The sequence below is a fragment of the Mesoplodon bidens genome, assembly GCF_964165515.1.
Source record: "Mesoplodon bidens genome assembly, chromosome: 20".
Lineage (NCBI taxonomy): Eukaryota > Metazoa > Chordata > Mammalia > Artiodactyla > Ziphiidae > Mesoplodon > Mesoplodon bidens.
In genome coordinates, this window is record NC_138181.1 from 10,747,173 (window position 1) to 10,770,686 (window position 23,514).

A 23,514-nucleotide genomic window follows, 5' to 3' on the forward strand; every position below is an offset into this window, starting at 1 on the left:
CAAGGCACAGAGTTAGTTCTGGTGTTTTGAAAGTTGCCCTATATCACTAGTAGTTGATCCACACTCTTCTTTTTTTAAAAAAACATCTTTATGGGAGTATAATTGCTTTAGATCCACACTCTTTATCTGACTTTCTGTGTAGGATCACAGCTCTCTGAGGACATGTCTTGAGACTATGCTATATGTATAGAGTATAGAATGTATAGAATCTAGTGCCTGACATGTAAAAGGTGCTCTAAAATTTATCATAAGATGATATAGAGATGAATGCTCTAAAGACAGGCATCTGAAATATGTCTGGTTTGGAAGCATAAAATCTAGTGTCTATTGTTATTTTGGGTTTTTTTTGTGGTATGCGGACCTCTCACTGTTGCGGCCTCTCCCATTGCGGAGCACAGGCTCCGGACGCGCAGGCTCAGTGGCCATGGCTCACGGGCCCAGCCGCTCCGCGGCATGTGGGATCTTCCCGGACCGGGGCATGAACCCGTGTCCCCTGCATCGGCAGGCAGACTCTCAACCACTGTGCCACCAGGGAAGCCTGTGTCTATTGTTCTTATCCCTTTCTAAAATCACAAAATGATTTTACTGGGCTCTGTATGAAAGATCATATGCTAACACTGATTCAGCCCCTTAGCTGTAAGCAGCACCCACATCAGACGGCTCTTTGACAGTGTGGCTGAGAATTTTAGTCTAGGATCTACCCCTCTGTACTTGGGACAGGAAATCAAGCCTTCCTTTCCTCTTTGGACAGAATAATCAAGGTATATAGCTTTTTGATAATACCATTAGGGTTTCAGAAATGGGCACTAAATGAAACCATGCAGAACCCTGTGGGGCTCCTGGGCACAGAAGTCTTTCAAACAGTCGCTAATCAGGAAAGGGAGTGGATGCAGAGGCAAGGGAGGAGCAGTCAAGAAACAATAGTGCAGCCTTGGGGCAGGGTCCTGGTTCCCCCTCAAGGGATACACATGACAATGTCTTTGAGCTCTTCGGTAGCACACAACCCCCTATCAGATGGAAGATGTTCCAGAGAAAGGGTCACACTTTGATAAACACAAGAAGCTCATATCAGGAGACCACCTGAGGTCAGACTAAAGGGCACACACTCTGATCCTTATCAGCAACACTGCCCTTGAACCATTGCTATGAAACTCCTCACCAAATCCCCCCAAGTTGGACACAGAGTTTTCAGAGGCACGAGCCTGCTGTGTCCCCCCTTTGCCTGGCAAAGCAATAAAGCTATTCTTTTCTACTTCATCCAAAACTCTGTCTCCAAGATTCAATTCAGTTCTGCTGCACAGAGGCCAAGTTTTTGGTATCATAAAGAAACACCAAACCAAATCTTGTTCTGCTTTCTCCACCCAGGGCAGCCCTGTTGAAAGCTGGGGAACATATTTCAAAGCCACATCTGTGGAATTCCTCTGTCACTGCTGCAGTAAAGGGTGATTTATGGTGATGCCTGTCCTTGGTTTATCCCAGAGCTAGGAGGACAGATTACGAAGGCACTTTGTATTACTATCTCTCTCACCATCGAGGAGTCCTAGAGGTGACCACAAGGATGGGCATGGTGGAGAAGATGCTATATTAATGGTGATTTTTATTGAGAACAAAAGGGGACCTCTGCTTTTCTCTTCTGTTCTCTTTTCTCTCTGTAAGGGGACTTCTGGCAATTGGTATTGCCATTGCTCCTGACTTTTAAATGAAAGACTTCTGAAGTAACTGGCACTGTTTATGGAGTATGAATTAAAGATGGAGTGAAGTGGCCTGACTCACTGGCGATTGATGGGTGATTCACTGCAGGGGAATCACTCCCCAAAGCCCTTAGTGTAGAGTCACCAATTAGGGCCATCACGTTGGGACCCTGTGTCTCTGTGTTTCGGCGGCCAGAGCAGCACAGAAGCTCAGAAATGGACACTGGGACAGGAGAAAAAGCTACAGAAAGCTGAGGCTAATGGACTGGGTCTGTTTAAAATGAAGAATGTTGCAAAAGACAAGGAAGGACACTACATAATGATCAAGGGATCAATCCAAAAAGATATAACAATTATATATGCACCCAACATAGGAGCACCTCAATACACAAGGCAACTGCTAACAGCTATAAAAGAGGAAATCGATAATAACACAATAATAGTGGGGGACTTTAACACCTCACTTACACCAATGGACAGATCAACCAGACAGAAAATTAATAAGGAAACACAAGCTTTAAATGACACAATAGACCAGATAGATTTAACTGGTATTTATAAGACATTCCATCCAAAAACAGCAGATTACACTTTCTTCTCAAGTGCACATGGAACATTCTCCAGGATAGATCACATCTTGGGTCACAAATCAAGCCTCAGTAAATTTAAGAAAATTGAAATCATATCAAGGATCTTTTCTTACCACAACATTATGAGATTAGAAATCAATTACAGTGAAAAAAACGTAAAAAACACAAACACAAGGAGGCTAAACAATGCATTACTAAATAACCAAGAGATCACTGAAGAAATCAAAGAGGAAATAAAAAAATACCTAGAGACAAATTGCAATGAAAACACAATGATCCAAAACCTACGGGGTGCAGCAAAAGCAGTTCTAAGAGGGAAGTTTTTAACAATAAAAGCCTACCTTAAGAAACAAGAAAAATCTCAATAAACAATCTAACCTTACACTAAAGGAACTAGAGGAAGAAGAATAAACAAAATCCAAAGTTAGTAGAAGGAAAGAAGTCATAAAGATCAGAGCAGAAATAAATGAAATAGAAACAAAGAAAAGAATAGCAAAGATCAATAAAACTAAAAGCTGGTTCTTTGAGAAGATAAACAAAATTGATAAAACTTTAGCCAGACTCATCAAGAAAAAGAGGGAGAGGACTCAAATCAATACAATTAGAGATGAAAAAGGAGACGTTACAACAGACACCACAGAGATACAAAGCATCATAAAAGACTACTACAAGCAACTATATGCCAATAAAATGGACAACTCGGAAGAAATGGACAAATTCTTAGAAAGGTGTAATCTTCCAAGACTGTACCAGGAAGAAATAGAAAATATGAACAGATCAATCACAAGTAATGAAATTGAAACTGTGATTAAAAATCTTCCAACAAACAAAAGTCCAGGACCAGATGGCTTCACAGGTGAATTCTACCAAACATTTACAGAAGAGTTAACACCTATCCTTCTCAAACTCCTCCAAAATATTGCAGAGGAAGGAACACTCTCAAACTCATTCTATGAGGCCACCATTACCCTGATACCAAAACCAGACAAAGATACTACAAAAAAAGAAAATTACAGACCAATATCACTGATGAATATGGATGCAAAAATCCTCAACAAAATACTAGCACACAGAATCCAACAACACATTAAAAGGATCATACACCATGAGCAAGTGGGATTTATCCCAGGGATGCAAGGATTCTCCAATATATGCAAATCAATCAATGTGATACACCATATGAACAAATTAAAGAATAAAAACCATATGATCACCTCAATAGATGCAGTAAAAGCTTTTGACAAAATTCAACACCTATTTATGATAAGAACTTTCCAGAAAGTGGGCATAGAGGGAACCTACCTCAACATAATAAAGGCCATATATGACAAACCCACAGCAGACATCATTCTCAACAGTGAAAAACTGAAAGCACTTCCTCTAAGATCAGGAACAAGACAAGGATGTCCTCTCTCGCCACTATTATTCAACAAAGTTTTGGAAGTCCTAGCCATGGCAATCAGAGAAGAAAAAGAAATAAAAGGAATCCAAATTGGAAAAGAAGAAGTAAAACTGTCACTGTTTGCAGATGACATGATACTATACATAGAGAATCCTAAAGATGCCACCAGAAAGCTACTACAGCTAATCAATGAATTTGGTAAAGTTGCAGGATACAAAATTAATGCACAGAAATCTCTTGCATTCTTATACACTAACAAGGAAAGATCAGAAAGCGAAATTAAGGAAACAATCCCATTCACAATTGCAACAAAAAGAAAAAGATACCTAGGAATAAACCTACCTAAGGAGGTAAAAGACCTGTACTCAGAAAACTATAAGACACTGATGGAAGAAATCAAAGATGACACAAACAGATAGAGAGATATACCATGTTCTTGGATTGGAAGAGTCAATATTGTCAAAATGACTATACTACCCAAAGCAAGCTACAGAACCTTGCAGATCCTCCAGCCCAGCTCACTCTCTTCACAATTGAAGACCCTGAGTCTCAGTGAGGAGGGGTAACTGGCCTACGATGGGCAGGCAGAGGGAAGCAATACAACCGTCCTACCAGGCAGTTTATATTTATTCACAGAAGAATCCTGATTTATATGTAACATTTTTCCAGTGCTTTCTTTTCTAACTAACTTTTTCTTTTTTAAGTTTTACTTTATGTTGGAGTATGGTGGATTTACAATGTTGTATTAGTTTCAGTTGTACAGCAAAGTGATTCAGTTTTATATATATATGTGTATATATATATATGCACACATCCATTATTTTTCAGAATTTTTTCCCATATAGGTTAATGTACAGTATTGAGCAGAGTTCTCTGTGCTATACAGTAGGTCCTTGTAGTTTATTTTATATATAGTGTGAATCCCAAACTCCTAATTTATCCCTCTCCCTCCTACCCCCCCTTTCCCCTTTGGTAATGATAAGTTTGTTTTCTGTCTGTGAGTCTGTTTCTGTTTTGAAATAAGTTCATTTGTATCATTTTTTAGATTCCACATATAAGTGATATCATATGATATTTGTCTTTCTCTGTCTGAACTTTTGAAGGCGTATTTTATCCATTAATTTTAGCACCACTTAAGAAATATGCCAAACTTGTTTCAACTCAAGTACCAGAATCAGTCTCCCCTCAGATAAAATCATGGTTAGTCAGCAGTTGATTTGGAATTTTGCCATTTTGAGGAAACTCTTCATCTCCTTTCCTGTGTCTTTTGGCCCAAGCTGTCTTGCATTTTTTACTATGTCCTTCGTTTAACAGTAGTATTGTTTTTTCTTTTTTTTCCTGAAACTTGAATTTGTGTTCTATTTCAGTTGAAACTTAATGGTGCAAGAGACTGATCAGAAAGAATTTACTTTTATATAATAAAGACAAACACTTTTATGCAAGTTTTTGGAGAGGGATGGGTAGCCAGGCCATCAGAAAAGACTTAGGCATTTTTGCTTCTTATTCGGATGATGATAAAGAATTTATGTTTTCTGCTTCAGAAAACAAAACTCTTTTTCATTAAATGTGAGGTGAATTATAGGTAATGGTTCATGGTATCCTTGCCAACAAGGGAGAGAGGAGAACGCCATTAACCAATGAGTCTCAAACTTTAGCTTATAATGCCGTCACCTGGAAACTTGTTAGAAAAGCAAATGATCAGGTTGAACTCCAAATCTACAGAGCAGAAACCCTGGGAGTGCTCCAACCCCATGTTTTATCAGATTCCAGGCAATTCTGATGTAAGCCTAAAGTCTGAGATATACTGGGTCAGCCAAAAAGTTCGTTCAGTTTTAAGTAAAAATAAAAGATACGTTTTTCATTTTCACAAAGAACTTTACTGAACACCATATTCACTCACCAAACGAACTTTTTGACCAACCCAATAGATTGCTGTAAACTTAAGGAATACAACTCATTTAAGAATTTACTCCTGACTATGAGAACAGGTAGAATTTCTTCCAATCTGAGAGCAGCTATTTTACCGAGGCAGGACCTTTTCCATATCAAGGTAGCTGTAAGTTGAAGATCATATTACAGCTTTTAGTGCAGGCTGACTGGCCCGAGGGGAGGAATGAGTTGTCAGTGTGCTGTGACTTCATACCCTGCTCCTATCAGACACTATTTGCCTCTCCCTCCCTTGAAAGTTTACTAGTAATGTTTAATAACTATACTTAAGGCTTTAATCCTATTATATGTCAAATACCTTAGGGAGGAATACTTTCATCCTTTACCAGTCTCTTATACAATGAACTGAGTTTTGGACTCCTTTCTGAGGAAAAGTTTTGAGAACCATGAAAGACACAGAGAAAATTAGACTATTTAAGGAAGGTATAATAAAAATATGTCTTGTTGCCCACCTCAACAGGCATTCATGCCTTCTTCCTTTTTTTTAACAGAATCCTATTTTTTGTTAAGTATACAGCAATTCTGCCTCTGTTGGAGCTGGGAACGCTATGAGATTAAGATATAGTCAACAGAAAGTAAAATATCCATAGAGGACTTCTTGGAAGTCTTCTAAAGAAAGAAATTTTCTGTATTTCCCTTTTCCTTCCCATCACCTGGAAGGCAGATATAAAGGCTGGAGCTCCAGCAGCCATCTTAAACCAGGAGGTGGCAGAAATGTCCTGAGATGTCTGAATGGAGAGAGAGCAACTTGAATTATTCATGACTGAATGGAACCAGCATTCCATTCCTAGATATGTTAAAACATGAGAGAGAAACACACTTCTATTCTTGAGATTTTTTTAAATATAAAATGCAGCATGATGGAAGAGATGGTGCCAAGATGGGGGTGGACAGCACAGAAAGGGGAGATTAGGAGTGTGGAAGCTAAACTTTCCTACTTACAGCTTAGCCAACCCTGTCAAGCAGTAGGGAATTAAATTCCTTCTCCCAGAAAATTAGCTCCCCCTTGCCAACAGACTTATGAGTCTTTAACTCTGTAAGTACTAGTTCTAGTTTTTCAAAATCTATAGTATCTCCATTTCCCTCAGAGAGTGTTGTAAGGCCTCACAACAACACTGACATGATTTTAGTTATATGTTTTAAAGCTAGATATTTTATATCATTTAGAATCTAGGAGTGGGATTGGAGAAGGTCTTTTATAGTGAACATGACAGTAATCAAACAGAGTCAGAAAAATATTTCTCTAAAAAGATGACAATGTAATACCATAGAAATTTCTCAGTTTTCTCCGCGGCCTTCCTCCGGGGTTCTTAGGGCAAAAATTCCCTTCCAGGTGAACAGAAATGAGAGAACAGAAATGAGCCGAACTCTTCTATGACTCTATGCCTCGGGTTTAAGAAAACACATTTCCTTCCACACTGTTCAACTGTGTGTCTAACAGTCCCTGGAAACTCCTAATAGCACCAATCATAGCAGCAAAGAGTTACATGGTGTTTGCTCTTTGTAGACTCTGGTCCAAATGTTTTATATACAGTACAGTAACTCATATAATCATCATACCCTATAATGTATGAATCATCATCACCCTGAAATTGACTCACAAAGATGTCACAGATACATTGAATGGAAGAACTGGAATTTGTACCCAGGCAAGTGACATAGAAAGTAGGATGTTATGAGGAGATTTCTGTGGGCTTCATGCTCTGTATCAAAATCTCTAATCCCCAATTTTTTTTTTCTTTTTGCGGTACGCGGGCCTCTCACTGTTGTGGCCTCTCCTGTTGTGGAGCACAGGCTCCAGATGCACAGGCTCAGCAGCCATGGCTCACGGGCCCAGCCACTCCGCGGCATGTGGGATCTTCCCGGACCGGGGCACCAACCCGTGTCCCCTGCATCAGCAGGCGGACTCTCAACCACTGTGCCACCAGGGAAGCCCTCTAATTCCAAATTTGTTTACTACGTGGCTACAGGGCATTTTGCAGCATAGAGTCTACATTTGCTTTTTTTCATTAGCCTCACATCAGAATTAATTCTCTGTTTTAATTTCTGTATTGGAAATTAATGGACAAGGGAGATGATAAATACAGACTCTTTAAGTTTGTTTTCTTTTTATGCTTGTTTTGTATTTTAGAAGAAGGGTGAACGTGGTGACAAGGAGCAGATCGGTTAGATGTCACATTGTCTGTTCCTTCTCCTGTCTCTGTCCACCCAAAAGTTCCCCTCCAGAGTCTGAATACAATTTCAGTGATTGCCCTGATAGGACATGTTTAAGTGAAGCATTTATTGGCCTGTGCAAATTTCATCCCTGTGTTCTTACCACAGTAGGAATTCCACAGGAGTCACACATGGCTCCGGATGCAGTGGATCGGGATGGGGGGTGAAGGAGGTAAAGAGGAGAGAAATATGTAATCAGTGATATTTTTCTTTTCTTGTAGGCAAAGCCCCAACTAGTCTCTTTCTAAGCCCAAGGCAGTTATTTGGCTGTTCCTGTTTGTAATATTTATGTGATCTTCCTTTTCAATCCTTAGTTGTGTTATTAATCTTCTTTTCCCAATCTGCCAGCATTTAAGCTTCCTGAGAGTAAAGATTCTCATATAACAGTGGTCACTGAGGTAGGAAGAAGAATTCCTCTCCAACTTTCAAAACAACAGGGATTAGAGTTTTCTTTTTGATAAAGGAAACTCTTAAGAAGAGGAATCCAAGTTATCCACAGATCTACCACCCAGAATATCCCTATTAAAAATTTACAAATAAATAAAATAAGATTTGCTTTTATTTATTTTTATTTGTTTTTTTTGGCTGTGTTGGGTCTTCATTGTTGTGCACGGGCTTTCTCTACTTGCGGCGAACGGGAGCTACTCTTCGTTGCGGTGCGCGGGCTTCTCATTGCGGTGGCTTCTCTTGTTGCGGATTACGGGCTCTAGGCGCGCGGGCTTCAGTAGTTGTGGCTCGTGGGCTCTAGAGCACAGGCTCAGTAGTTGTAGCACACGGGGTTAGTTGCTCCGCGGCATGTGGGATCTTCCCGGACCAGGGCTCGAAACCGTGTCCCTGCATCGGCAGGCAGACTCTCAACCACTGCGCCACCAGGGAAGCCCTGGTTTGCTTTTGGACACACAGAGAGCTGTCTGGATGGATTACTGTGGCTCTGTCTGGAGCCATGGCCCTGGGGGATAACCTCTCAAAATTCCCCAAGTCCTACTGTGGAGAAAGAGATAATTCTAAAACATAGGAAAAGCTTTTGTGAGATAGTTGGGAAACCACCCTTGCTCGGGCTGGTGCTGTCTTGCAGGTCGCTGTTGCCCTCTGGTGGTGACAGCGCAGACTTGCAAGCAAAGTTTAAACTTTTCAAGCCTGGCACAGAGTGAGGCAATCCCCACCCCTGATGTTTGCCAGGGCCTTTGGGGGTAAATGGACATCCACATGCCATGTCTACACATATGTAAAAGTGATCAATCAAGATAGCAAATTATTCAAAAAGATTCCATCGTCCCACCTCGAAAAAGATACTTTCGTAGTAAGCTGGGGGCCCATCTTCAAGTTAAAATTCCCAGACCCCTGAGAATCCCATATGAAACCCAGAGGCCTGGAGACAGTGGGTGTCCGGCATAGCTCACTCTTCCCAGCCCCGCTCTGTTGCACATCTCCAGGGACCGCGCCATCACGCCATGACATCCCAGCCTCCTGGCCAAGCACCATCCCCATCCCTGCTCTGCAAAGAGCCCCTCCTTCCCACGCACTCACTGTGCGTCCACCGAACAAACAGCACTGGCCCCATCAGGACCAAACCCAGGAGAGGACTATGCAGGTTTCAGGAGCAGTCTTGGGACCCCTTGTGCAAGGATTCTGTGTTTCTCGTACCCAGAGCATGATCTAGAAGGTGGCAGTGGTGGAAGTGGTGTGGACTCTTGGGGGCAATTAGGGTGACCTGACTGGGTTGCCTGCATCTGTTCTGCTCTCAACACTGAAGTTCCATGTCCTGGGAAACCTTTCATCTGGATGTGAAAAGTCCCACGTTTCAATCTTGTGTACGAAGATTAAAGGAGAAGGGCAAAATGCACATGACAGTCGCCCAAATAGGAGCTGCAAATAACACTGTTTTCAACGTCAAACCGATGTGTTGGAGATTATCCCTCTTCTACAGTCATGGTCACTGGTCACTGATGTTGGCAACTGTGGTTTGTGGTTCACAGCCATAGGTCCGCCACTGATGCTCACTCCGAGGGATGTGCCTTATAATCCCAAGTGTTCACAATCTGTGCAACTTTGCCTGTGGACTGACTATGGTGTCTTCTTTGTATCGAGACAGTAAGAGTTTGATTTTTCAGTGTGACTGCTGTGATCATGTTTACCGAACCCTTTTGAAAAGTTTAGATAATTAAAGGGAAAATAATTACATATTATTGGTTTAATCAGTCCTACTCTTAACCACTACTATGGCCACAGTTAAGTATATTTTTGATGATGTTTATGTTCAAGAACTCAGTTTTTTGTTTTTTGGTTTTTTTTTTTTTTTTTGCGGTACGCGGGCCTCCCACTGCCGTGGCCTCTCCCATTGCGGAGCACAGGCTCCGGACACGCAGGCTCAGCGGCCATGGCTCATGGGCCCAGCCGCTCCGCGGCATGTGGAATCCTCCCGGACCGGGGCACGAACCCGCGTCCCCTGCATCGGCAGGCTAACCCCCAACCACTGCACCACCAGGGAAGCCCAAGAACTCAGTTTTTTAATGTTGCAGGCAAGCAGATGCTAAACTGCAAAAATTAGCAATGGCATTTCAGAAAGCGATGATATCCGACTTCTTTATTAAGTTTACTGTTAAGTGAACAAAGAAAGAGAAAAACATGTCTTCCATTAGCAAAGCAAATAGGACATCTGTGCACAAGGAAATACAACACACAATTGGGTGGGTGAAATTCATCGTCGTGGAAGGAATCATTGGCTTGTGGGTACAGAAAGTTTTCTATCCCAGATCTTAAACTGGATAAGATCTCACAGGCTTTAAACATTTCTTTGTTGTCATAGTTTAGTTTCATTTTGATTTTAACCCTGGTTGGGAAACAACGGGAAGCAAATTACAGATTAACAGTGAGGAAAGGGGAACTCAGTCTCTGAACCTCTCTGTCTTGATATCCTATAAGTTGAGAGACCTTTGCAGATATTTGCATCCAAGTTTGACCGAAGGCAGGCCGGGGATCAGGATGGCGTGGGGCTTGCGAGCCCGCAGAGAGAGCGTGACATGTTAGCTGTGTTTGTTTTCTTGTAAAATCATTCCTGAGTCTTCAAGTCCTCCCTGTCTTTCAAGAATTGTTGCCGCTCTTTCTTCGGAAAAAGACAAATAAAATTGAGTCTCACCCCTAATAAACGCATCATTTTGAATGAAACAGTGGCTAATCCCTCATGCCCCTGAGGTCCCGTCTAAATAAAGACACTCATTTTTCAAAAAAAAAAAAAATTGTCATGACAAAAATAAATACATAACCAACTTCTTGGGGGGGGCGGTTACAAAACTTCCTGTAGTCTGAAAGACTGAATCTTTAAAGTCTCTTAAAAAATTACCACACCCATCCTAGCCAGACAAGGGCACAGGACGGAAAGGACTCAGTGCTTCCTTGTCACCAGCAGTGGTGGGTGGAGGGAAGTTGGGTCTCGTGTACAAGGCTTAGCACTTGAAGGCCTCGCTGCTCCTCCTCACGTGAAGATTTGTCCTACATTCTCAACCTCGGAGCAGTGGATTTTTATCATTATTAAGAGAAGCAATGGGGACTTCCCTGCTGGTCCGATGGCTAAGACACTGGGCTCCCAAGGCAGGGGGCCCCGGGTTCGATCCCTGGTCAGGGAATGAGATCCCACATGCTGCAACTAAGACCTGGTGCAGCCAAATAAACAAACTAACTAACTAGCTAACAAATAAATAAATAAGTAGAGGTAATGGTTCCATTCCACGCAGATCACCCAGCATATGGAGCCTTTAGTTGTGAACTAAGTCCGCTTTTTCTAGGTGGTGTTCCTTGCTTCTCCCCTAGTGGCTTCTACCCAGTCCACTGCTGCCTTGCTCCCTGGCATGTCTTAGAGAATAGCTCTACTTGGTACCATTTTTTACCTCCTTGCCATCGTTACAAAGGAAGGTTCTTCTGCTAATACAGAGTGTGGCGTTAGACACCATAACTTCTCAAGGAAGCTGGAGATGGCTAATTTTATACATCCGCTTGGCTGGGCCATGATGCCCAGATATTTGGTCAAACACTATTCTGGATGTTTCTGAGGGTGTTTGGGGATGAAATTAACATTTAATTCGGTGGACTTTGAGTAAACATTTAATTCTTTTGACTTTGGGTAGACCTCATCCAATCAGATGGAGGCCTGAATGGAACAAAAAGGCTGAACTTCCCCTGAGAAAGAAGAAATTCTCCAACAGATGACCTTCAGACTTGAACCACAGCATTGGCTCTTCCCTGGGCCTTCAGCCTGGGATAGATATAGATGTAGATATAGGAACAGATACAGATATATATGCAGATGTAGGTATAGGTATAGATACAGATACAGATGTAGAAAGAGTTCCTAAGCCTACACTTGTGCCTTTTCTTCGAGCTTGAATTAACATCCTCACTTCATCATGATCATCATCAAATCATTTCTACCATTAGTTATTTTTCCCACTGATATGGATTCCCTTTATCTCTAGAAATATTGAGGAAAATGCATTCTCTTTTGTTCTGGAAGCTTTATTTTCACACTATGCCCTAAAGCTGCAAATGGAACTCATTGGCCCTAGAAATCAAAGCTTGAACATGAATTAGGAGTTGGTTCTTTGGCAAAGGAGCTCTTTGGTTTGCATTGATTTCATTCTTGTGTAAAGACAGCAAACAAACAAAACATTCTGAAAGCTTTGAAAGACTACACTTTGTTCACTTCCATTTCAGCCCCCTTTAATCTATCTGGTTTTCTAATTATTCAACATTTACTGAAAACCTGCTCAGAGCCAGGCCCTGTGGTCTCTTTGTATGGACTTAGATCTGTTGAAAGGATACCAGGGAAGAGGAATCTCTGTTAATCCTGTCACTCTCAGGGAAAAAAAAAATTTTTTTGATTCATACAAACCTAGATTTAAAACCTAGACTGAACTGGCATGCTTTAAGTTATCAGTGAAAGGTCCTTATCATTATACTATGTCAAGAAAAGTCTATGTTCTGTCTCACGTTGCTTGCCTATTTTGAGGTCATGTTATCTCTTTTCTTTACCAAGTGCAGGGATAAGAGACAACCAGGTCCAACTTCCCTTCTGGTTCTTAGGAAGCCCTAGACATGGTTCCCTCTAGTTCAAGGCCCCATACATGAGAATAAAAGTATCATAACCACCATTTAACTACTCTCTATATTAGCTTCCTTCCATTATGACAATGTTTCTTCTTTTACAAGTAAGTGAACCGCTGCTCTGAAATAGTAGATAATTTGTGTCATGAAATGTGACAAAGCTGGGATACGAACCCAGGGTTTTCAGCTCTTTAAGCCCACACTTTTGTCACTTTCTACTTTCTAGGATTCCCAAATGATAAATGGTAATTTTATTGCCATGCAGACTCTGTGAATCCAAGAAGCTGGAGGACTGCAATGTTCTCTCTTGAACTGATGTCTGCATGATGCTCTGAGGCCCACCCCATAAACAAATAAACTTCTATTAATTTTTTTCCTCCATAACAAGAACTATCCCTTCTGTGACCTATATCCACCCCAAGACCGATCTGATCATCTTGATTTTTTAAGAAACAGGAAGCTGAGGATGAGGGATATTCTAAAATTGGTCAAAAGCCACATTGTTAACAAATGGATGAATGTAGATATATCCATGGGTGTGTGTATGACTGAATCACTTTGCTGTACACCTGAAACTAACACAATATTGTAAATCGACTATACTTCCATTTAAAAAATAAATTTAAAAAATGGAGAAATCAGGATTCGAACACTAAATTCAGACATATTTTAAAGGTCACACATTCTTTTTGCCCAAGAAGGACATCAAGAAGGGGTGATGCTTTGGACGTCTTTGGACTGTGGCGTACACACAGCCCGGGCAGTTAAGACAGCCTGGGCTTATTGATACCAAGTTAGAGCAGTTAGAAAAGCAAAGTAAAGAGAAGTAAATATATCCATGCTCATTTTTTGAGTTTCACGGTCGACTTTTCAAACACAAGGACAACCTGCGGAATGAAAAGGCTTTTTGAGTGATGAGAGCCTCGGTCTTCTGAGCTGAAACTCTGACTTAAACGGTAGGCAGAGAGGACCTCATCAGACCCAGAGTTTCCCTTGGTCCACTCAGACCAGATGCTCTTGGCCCCTTCATGCCCACCTCCCCATTTTTTTGGCAAGGCCACGCCCTGAGAGGACGTGGGTCAGTAGTAGCCTTCCTGGCACCCCAAGAAATATACTGGTTCATGACTTCTTACCAAGGGCCCTGGGCATTGAGGAGAGTCCAGAAACCCCTGTCACCCCCCACCACCACCACCACCATTGCATCGAAGAGTGGAGATTGTGCCTACACCTCTGGGCAGATGCTCTGAGCGGGTCTGGCAGTCACCCAACATTCCTGGGGGCTGTGGGAATAAGTCAGTGCTTCTCCAGGTGGCGCGATAGGACCTTGAGGGCTGAGCATCTTTTCCTGCTTAGACAGGATGAGGCATGCTGCGGGCTCCATTAGACCACTACCCACGTAGGGAGGGGGACTGCTTAGCAGATGCTAACTTGCCCACCTGCCCGATGATCAGGTGCCTCTCCCTGATGCTGTGATATAGATCAGCCCTCCGGAATTTAGAACTAGCCCGGGGACATGTGTGTGCACAGTGAGGGCAACCCTAAATTAATGGAATTCATCCTAAGATTAATGTTTTCTAGTTTTCTACTGCCAGGTGGAGTGAGATCTTGAGATATAAACCAAGTCAATAAAAAGCGACATTTATTTGCACATAACACATGTGGATTTCCCATGTATTCCCATTTCACTCATTTACTTCCAAAGGGTCAATTCATTCATTTTACAAATACAAACTTTCAGCGTAAGGAGAAAGAATCATTCTTCTAAAAAGAAAGAAAGAAACCAAAATAGAAAGTACACATTTCTGAACCTTGTGGCTAAGCCTCACCCGTTCCCATATCATTAACTTCTCGTTTCCACACTGGTGATTTCAGGGTCTTATCTTCAGTCTCCTCTTCCCTTCACGTCTCCACTGGAGCATCTCCAAACTTCTGCCCCCAAATTCCGCACACATGGGGAGAGAGGACTCTAAAATCCCTGCTGTAACCCCTAAGCCAGGGCTCAGTATGGGCTGAATAAGTCAGTAAGTGAACCAACGAATGCAGGAATTTTTAAATTTTTGTTTTTTGGAGAACTCAGCAAGGTGATCTGTCCACAAGCAATTTTATTTGATTTGTGAAAGTATGTTGGTTTTCTATCACTTGACAAACAGAATAGGGGTACACTCACTCCTCCGTGGGGTTCTGAATGAGGGCCTATCCAGAGCTGTTTGCTATTAACCAGTGATCAGGGAAGGAAAGACAAGTTCCTGGCCATGAAAATTCTCTCAACAGAGGAGAAGATGGTGTTCTGTGGAGCGAGAACATGAACAGGTCTGAGGTCCCTTTCAGATGATTCCAGACAGAACCCTGGTCCTCATTCTCCAGGCCCACCTGCTGTCCAGTGAAAGGGGGATAAGGAGAGACCTGTGTGGTTTGCAATGCTGGGCGAAAGAGCAGTCTCTTAGCCACTTTGGTGGAGGATCGCCTCTAAGGTCTTATCCCTGACACTCTTCAGGAATCTCACAACTGCCGTTCCGCCTGTGCCCCTCTCTTCTAAGGCCTGAGGTGGCCCCGGGAGATGGCTTGTCCTCCTGCCCTTTGCTTTGGGTGCAGCCGTGATGAGGTACTTGGTCACCATGGCGAGGTGGTAGCTGCGTAGAGCTGCCAGGGCCTCCACGCACTGGTTATAGGCCGTCAGAAGCTGGCTGTTTCCAGAGGACAGGATGTGGTCCCTCAGGGAAGGAGCGGAGTGAAGTTCTTCTATGAAGGCCCTGTGGGAAGGAGGCATGTAATCCCTCATGCTGTGCAGAAAGGCAGCTGAAAGAAACAGGGCAGGACAATGTCATAAAACAAGGCAGAACGATGCTGTAGCTCCACGTGCAAAGGTAAGAGAGCCTGTCTGCCTTTCCAGACATCAACACAGCAAATGCTGTTGCTGTTCTCCTAACTGCTCATTCTAATAGTGTCTAATCGACTTGGCTGGCTCTTTTGCATACAGACATCAAATCCTCCAAAGGCAGATTGGAGATGAGGAAGGAAAAGAAGCAAGCCCATCACAAATAACTAAGATGGAAGTAGCTCTACCAGCCAAGGTATAAAGAGTTATCGTCTACCAAATGTGGGCAACATATCTTGCTAGTTACACATGAGGTATATCTACAAATGTAAGGCATGGACCCTTAAACTGATGAGCTAAATACTCTGCTGAATTTTGTTTCCTCAGTGCTTCATTTTGGAGGGAGCGCTAAGGAAGAGGAAAGTGATAGAGTTTCTAAGGACAGGAAGATAAAGAATGATCAACTGTTTTAGTAACAGCCTCTTGAAGTCAAATTGTTTAAAAATCAAATCAATAGACATTTATGGGAAACACAGGAAACTCATTATGGGATTCATATTAGGCACGGTACGTCAACTACTAAGCTCATCAAATCAAAAGTCCATGAAAAGTGATCATAGTTCTATAGAACAGACTTTTGTGGATGAGACTGGACCCCATGACACCGAATTCTAGTCATTTATTTTTTCTTAATCCAACTTGAAAACTCTGTACTAGGAAGTACCTTTTTGCAGCTGTTGAACATGAGGCCTGATGTTGGCAGGTAAGGAAAAGAGCCATTTCAAGCTTGTAAGATGGCAGAACCCCTCTTCTGGTCTAAAGAGCCTTGGCTTGAGGCCACACCATTTTTACGGAATGGGCTTCGGGGGAGGAGCCCATACCCATCCCCAGCTGCATCCAGACTTGGCAACATAGTGTCACAGCCCTGGATCTGCAGATCTCTCCCCCACTCTACAGAAGCAAGCTACTGCCTAAGGACCCAAACAAAGTTACAGGGAACAGCTGGAAATATAGGAATGTTTTAAGATTTGGAAATAAAACCCAATATTCAGCTGAGCTCTGACACTAATTGGCTTGACAGTCACAGATGGCAGGTGCACAGTCTCCTGGTTGATCTGGAGAAGTATAGACTTCCTGATAGTTTCATTTACACTTGGACATATCAGTTGATAAAAACAGCACTGTGGGCTTCCCTGGTGGCGCAGTGGTTGAGAGTCTGCCTGCCGATGCAGGGGACACGGGTTCGTGCCCCGGTCCGGGAGGATCCCACATGCCACGGAGCGGCTGGGCCCGTGAGCCATGGCCGCTGAGCCTGCGCGTCCAGAGCCTGTGCTCCGCAATGGGAGAGGCCACAGCAGTGAGAGGCCTGCGTACTGCAAAAAAAAAAAAAAAAAAAAAAACACTGTTCTTCCTCCCTGTTAAGGAAAAAACAAGAAAAAGAAAAACGCCCGACTTACCACTTTCCTTGCTGTGACGAACACCCAAGAATTCATCAAAGGCGTGCAGCACGGTGCTCTGAGCAGCGCTCGCGCCGGAGTAATGCAGTGGCTCTTTGGAGACACCTTCATATAACAACCCCGCAGGCATTGCTGGGTTATCCTTCCAGCTAGGCAAGAGTAAACATCAGAGAGAAGAAGTGGCTGCTAGGAGTTAAGAGTATATTTTCTGATATGGAAACAGAGATTGAGCAAGAAAGTGAACACAATTTCAATGGCAACTTTAGGGCAAGAGGCTGGATATCTTCGTAGGATGTGTACCTAAGCATTATCTTGACTCAACTTCATAAGAGGCCAGCCCTTCTCTTTGCTCATATAAAGGACTGTTCCAGAGAAGTAAAAGATACTTAAAGAGAAATTGCTGGCATTGGTCCTATGACATATTTTTTGGAAAAATTCAATTATAAAGATGACGTCAGTGCTGATCCACAGGAACCATTAACATAGGGGATCTGGAACAATCTTCACTCCCTCTACTAATCTCCACCTTGATGACCTTGATGCCCATAACTCCACAAGTAGAGTTTTGAAAATACATGCGCGTGCACACACACACACCCCCCAAACACTGACACAAACACACAAAAATACATACAAATATACACACACATCTTTTCCCTTCCCTAAAAGTTATAGCTATAACAGTTTTCACATTCAACTTCAGTTCTAAATACTACCTAACTTCATGGGAATGCCTTTATCAGATAGTTTGTTGATGGCAGGTGTTAATAATAAGGGTAGCAGCAAAGAGAACACAATACAGCCATGCAGGTCACCAGAATCTACAGTCAAGGACAGGAGGAAGGACTGGAATTAAGGCTCAGATTAAATGGTTTTTCCTTCCTTCTCTCTCCTCTCTTCTCTTCTTTTCTCTCCTCTTCTGTCGCCCTGATTCCATGTCTTCATCTTTTTGTCCTTGAGTCTCCCTCTTCCTGAGTCCCCAAGCCACTTTACTCAGTTCGCCGTCTGACTTTTTATAGGGTCTTGAACAGTCACAGAGTGTATGTGGGTGATTCCACAATGAGACAGCCAGCAGCGCCGAGAACACACCACATCTGCCTTTACGATGCTTTACAGTTTACATATCACATTCACATCCATTTTCTCGTTTGTCCTCTTTGGGGTAGATCAAGGCAGGCATTTTTAAATCCATTTTACAGATAAAGAAATAAAGACTCAAGGCACTAAGTCTCTAGGACCATGTTGTTAGAGACAGAGGGAACGAGAACTTGACCCCCAAACTTGTCATTTTCTAGTTTCACTTCCCAAGACCACCCACGTGTAAATTTCTACTTTTACTAAAGAACAGAATCTTTTTCTTTTATTGCCGGGAACCCTGTTGTTAACGGTTTTAAATAACAGGCTTATGTTGATGTCTCTCCTTCTTCCTGTAATTCTACAAGTCATTCTGCTGGAGAGAAGGGAAACACACACATCCCACATCCCGAACACACAAAAGCCGCAGACAGACTGCTCAACTCGCATCCATGACATTTTCCCTGAGGTAGGAAATGCTATTGTTTTCTTTGGGGGCTGTTTTGCGTTGCCTATTCTGTGGTTTCACTGGATGAATATCGTAGTGGCCTTTGCAGTTGGAGCAATATCACTGTGGAAAGAGATGACATATGCACAGCAGGGCAGGGGACAAGTTGGAGGAGACCAGGGAGGATTCTGAGTCTAAGATCACAACCTGCTGTAGCTCTTAGGAGAGACCACTCTATCTTAAGCAGATATGGAATGGAATCTCAGCTTTGATACTTAGTAACTCTGAGCCTTAGGTGAGTTAATTAACTTCCTGGAGCCTCAGTTTCCTCATCCAAGTAATATTAGTATCTACCTTACTGGGATGTGAGAACTAATTAAAATAATACCTGCTCTGTGCCTGAAAACTATTCAGCACTTGATAAATATTAGCCATTTTATCATATTATTCACAGTGAATTTTAACCTCTTCTCCCTCCTTTCATTATTTTGTAACTTTGTACAAACCCTCTGAGTCTCAGTTCTCCTGACTTGTACCTACTTCCTGAAGCTGCTGGAAGAATCAAGTGAACCCCACAAAGGTCTTCTGACTCAGCAGAGTTCAGGACACTGGTGCAATAAAATTTCTAAGCAACATTTTACAGGGCAGAAATATTGAGGACCAGACTACTATCATGTGGTAAGTGGACCAAACACAATGGCTGTACTGGTTCAGATTTTTCTCTGTAATCCTGTTGATGGTCTCATATAGTCACTTTGGTCTCCTTCTCTAGTTCCTTCCCTTCATGACCACTTCTAAGTGCTGGACACTCTCAGGACTCAGTCCTTGGGCTTCTCACGACTCTCACTTCCCAAGTGATCTCATCTAAGTCTCTTGGATTTCAAAGCCAACTATAGTAGGATTATTGACAAATGTGCACCTGGATCTGGATCTCTGCCCTATATTCCAGAGACGTGTCTTCAACTGCCTACTAGACATCTCCATGGGAGGGGACACATCCCAAACTGACCTCTCGATTCCCCCTTCCTTTTGCCAGACTTGCCCCTCCCACATCTCCACCTTCAGAGAAAGGAAAACGGCAGCTCCATTCTTTCCATGGATCCGGCCACACACCTAGAGTCCTCTCTGAAGGACCTCATTCTCTTCCATTCTACGTGCAGTCCAAGCAGATAACTTCAATCCACATCCAGAACTGACTGTTTCTCAATGCCTCTGCGGCTCCTGCCCTAGTCCAGGCCACCACCCTGGATTGTAGTCAGAGTTTCTTAGGTGCTTTCCTTGGTCCATTCTATTGCCCACTCAGAAGACAGAGTGACGATTTGCAACTTCATCCAGCTCATGTCACTCTCCTCAAAACTTCCCGGTGCTTCTCTTCACACTCAGAAAAGGAGCCAACGAGCCTCTACATGATCTGGTCCCTCCATCGCTTGTATTTCTCATTCTCCCACATTGATTCCATGCAAGCACTGCTGGGCTCGGTGCAGCTTTTCCTCCAAAAGTGCCCCCACCCCAGGGTCGGGATGATGTTGTTCCTTTCAGGCAGAGCAGGTACCTGGGTGGTTTGCTACTCATCCTCCTCACCTGCTTCACATATCTGCTTAAGCATCCTTTAGAAATGTGGCATTTGCAGATCACAATAAATAAATAAGAACTTTGGCTACCACACCTAACACTCCATGATGCTCTATTATCCTACTTTGAAGTTTCCTGTATCTCTTATTGTTGTAACACATAGAGTATGGTATTGCCTTTGTTCTATTTATTTATTCATTATCTGTCTCCCGTGATTAAAATGTAAGCTCCACAGAAATGAAGTTGCTGTTTTTACTGCTCCATTCCCAGCACCTAGAACTGTGCCTGGCATTTTGTCAGCCCTCGCTAAATATTTGATCAATCAATGAATGAAAAAATAGCACTCTATAATTAGGTATTATCTATCTTGAATATGTAAATCCAAGTGTATTTGTTGAAAGGACCTGGTCAGCTTAAAAGAAGATGATAGAGAAAAAAAGAGCATGAAAGTTAAAAAAAATAAAAGGAAGGCATCTACTTTCAAAACCCATATTCTCCACCTTGATGAGATTAACATGAGGAAGAAAAATTGGGTTTCTCTGAATAGCCCAAGGATTGCTCCCATGCATTCTCAGGCCCAAACTGCTATTTGTGAAGAAAAGGAATTATTTTCCTTACAAATCTCTGTAGGCAAGTTTATTTTTAACATTTCTTGTAGCATATTTCTAGCAAACCCCAGAAAAGGGGAAGTTTAAACAGAAAAAAAAAAAAGGAAAAGAGATGACTTTTATCCATAGGGGCTAACTTCCCTGACAAATTTGACGTGAGTGAGAAATAAAGAGACTATGTTTCATTTACAGATGGAATTTCTTAATGCTCCTAAATAAAAATGTTTTTTAAAAAGTCAACAAAAATAATAAGTCAAGCATAAGACAAATCAAGAACACAGAAGCAGATTTAGATTTTTCAAGACAAACCTACTGGGAACTCTCAACAATCCAGATGTTTTTGGCCACCAACACATTTAGGGTTGGCTACTGGCCACTTAGTTTAGCTATGTGGGAAATAATTTTGAGGATCAGAAATAGAAAAGAGGCATTTATGTAGATCACAGATAAAATGCATCACTGACCCAGAATTTATATATATATATATATTTTTTTTTTTTTTTTTTTTTTTTTTGCGGTACGCGGGCCTCTCACTGTAGTGGCCTCTCCCGTCGCGGAGCACAGGCTCCGGACGCGCAGGCTCAGTGGCCATGGCTCACGGGCCCAGCCGCTCCGTGGCATGCGGGATCTTCCCGGACCGGGGCACGAACCCGCGTCCCCCGCATCGGCAGGTGGACTCTCAACCACTGTGCCACCAGGGAAGCCCCAGAACTTATCTTAATGAAAATGAAGTCACCCTTTGGTATCCATTTAACTATGATAGATGGAATTTTAAAAATGTTGTCCCAAGATTCCCATTCTAACTCCTAGAACTATTAATATAAGACAGCATGCCTGTCGATATGATATATTATAAGGCAAGGCAAAAGGGACCTTGCAGGTGTAATTAAGGTCACTAATGAGAGACCTTAACCTAGGCAGTTATCCTGGATTATCTAGGGGAGTTTAATCTAATCACACAAGACCTTCAAAGCAGGCAGTTTTCTCTGGCTGATGACAGAAGGAGAACTCTGAGAGATCTGAATTACCAGAAGGATTGGAAATATCATTGCTGAATTGCAAAGGATACTGAAGGCTTCTAGAAGCTGACAGCAGATTCTGCCAGGAAAGAATGAGACACCTCAGTTCCCAACCCACAAAGAGCTGATTCTACCAAAGACCTGAATGAGTTTGGGAGTGAATTCTCCCCTAGATTCTCCAGATAAGAGCTCAAGCCCAGCAGATCCCGACTTCCACCTTTTGAGACCCTAAACAGAGAACCAAGCCAAGCTCACCCAGTCCTGTGACCTACAGGAATGTGAGATAATAAATGAGCCTTGCTAAGTTGTGGTAATTTGTTATGCAACAGTGGAAACTAACCCAAACTCAGAGAGCAAACTGAAGCACAAGGAGATTTTCCAGAATTAGTTCTTCCTAAAACGCAGTCTGTTTAAAACGTTTTGGGAAAACGGCCCTTTTGTTCTCCCCTCTAATCCTACCAAAGCCTATCTGCATGTTTTGCTTAATATTTGTTGCTAGAATCTCTATTTTACAATCAGATCTTTGTATCGACCCTGACTACATGCAAAAGATACAGAGAGCAAGAAGAGTTCTACAGGATGAATAATCCCTTTGTCGGGGATTCGGGAGTGGAGGGTACATGGGAAGGTCTAACTTCTGAGATACGCCCTCAGTTCCATTCCTTTGCTCTTCCCCTTTCCTCCTCTTTTCCCCATAAACCAGGTACCTGTTACTCTTAAGTTATTCTCTAGCAACTTTGCTTCCACTCACTACCCCTACAAGGAGGGTTCCCCACCCAGGCTGGCCTCCCCTGAGACCGTCTTACACTACAGACCTACCCAATCTAGAGAAAATACTTAATACACATGGTCACTCCCTTCGTGCACCCATGGAATATACCACTAAATCTACTGATGAATCAATACATCTGTTGATGTTGGAATTCGGCATGACTCTTGCTACATCCAGACACAGCTTCATATTCTTCCTACCAACAGCGTTTCAGGCACCTCCTAGTTATCAAGATGGAGCTCTAGATGATGTCTATTTCACATTTTCACCTCTTCCATCCATCACCTCCACCTTTCACTCTTCACCGTTAAAACAAAAACAAACTTAGTTTCTCTCAGTTAATGTGAGTAGGAAAGCAATCTCATTAAAATGTGTCACGTTATGACAAATGTATTTAAAATAAGACATGTATCTAAGAGTAGAGTTCTCTATCTGGAGAAATTGCAGGCCAGGTGACCAAAGAAGAATACCAGGAATATGAAAAAATGTCTTTGGGGTAGCTATTCCAAGAATGTTAGCAGGAAGCTTTTAAGCTACTGCCTGTGCCTCCACCTGCCTGCATAACAGGCAGGAGAAAGGATATACATAATTGAGCTTTGTGGGAGGCACACTGGGCTTTTTTCCCCTCTGTCATCCAGTGATTTTCTAAGAAAGGTGAGTACATTGAATCTAAAGTGATGGCCTCAGGACAATTACTCTAAACTTTACTATTCAATCCTTCAGTGTCATTTGTCATGCAAATGGTACCCCACTTCTTTTATCCAAGAATGGATCCAGGTGATTCCTTTGTTAGCAAGGGTTACTTGGT

The 23,514-nt window shown here is 42.5% G+C and overlaps 1 protein-coding gene across 9 annotated transcripts in view; it reads right to left on the reverse strand.

Annotated features, from left to right (window-relative positions):
• Nucleotides 1-14,563: 14,563 nt before the first annotated feature.
• The window catches only part of IDO2 (indoleamine 2,3-dioxygenase 2), a 45,059-nt gene continuing 36,108 nt past the window's right edge, over nt 14,564-23,514 (reverse strand). For 8 of the 9 annotated variants that reach the window (XM_081220685.1, XM_081220680.1, XM_081220679.1 and 5 more), the window contains 2 exons: nt 17,214-17,362; nt 14,564-15,737 (listed from right to left, as the gene is read on the reverse strand). In XM_081220685.1, the coding sequence (XP_081076811.1) occupies nt 15,382-15,737; nt 17,214-17,362 (505 nt within the window). In that variant the 3' untranslated portion in view covers nt 14,564-15,381. The remainder of the gene's footprint in view (nt 15,738-17,213; nt 17,363-23,514) is intronic. The other variant, XM_081220686.1, reaches the window with a different exon arrangement.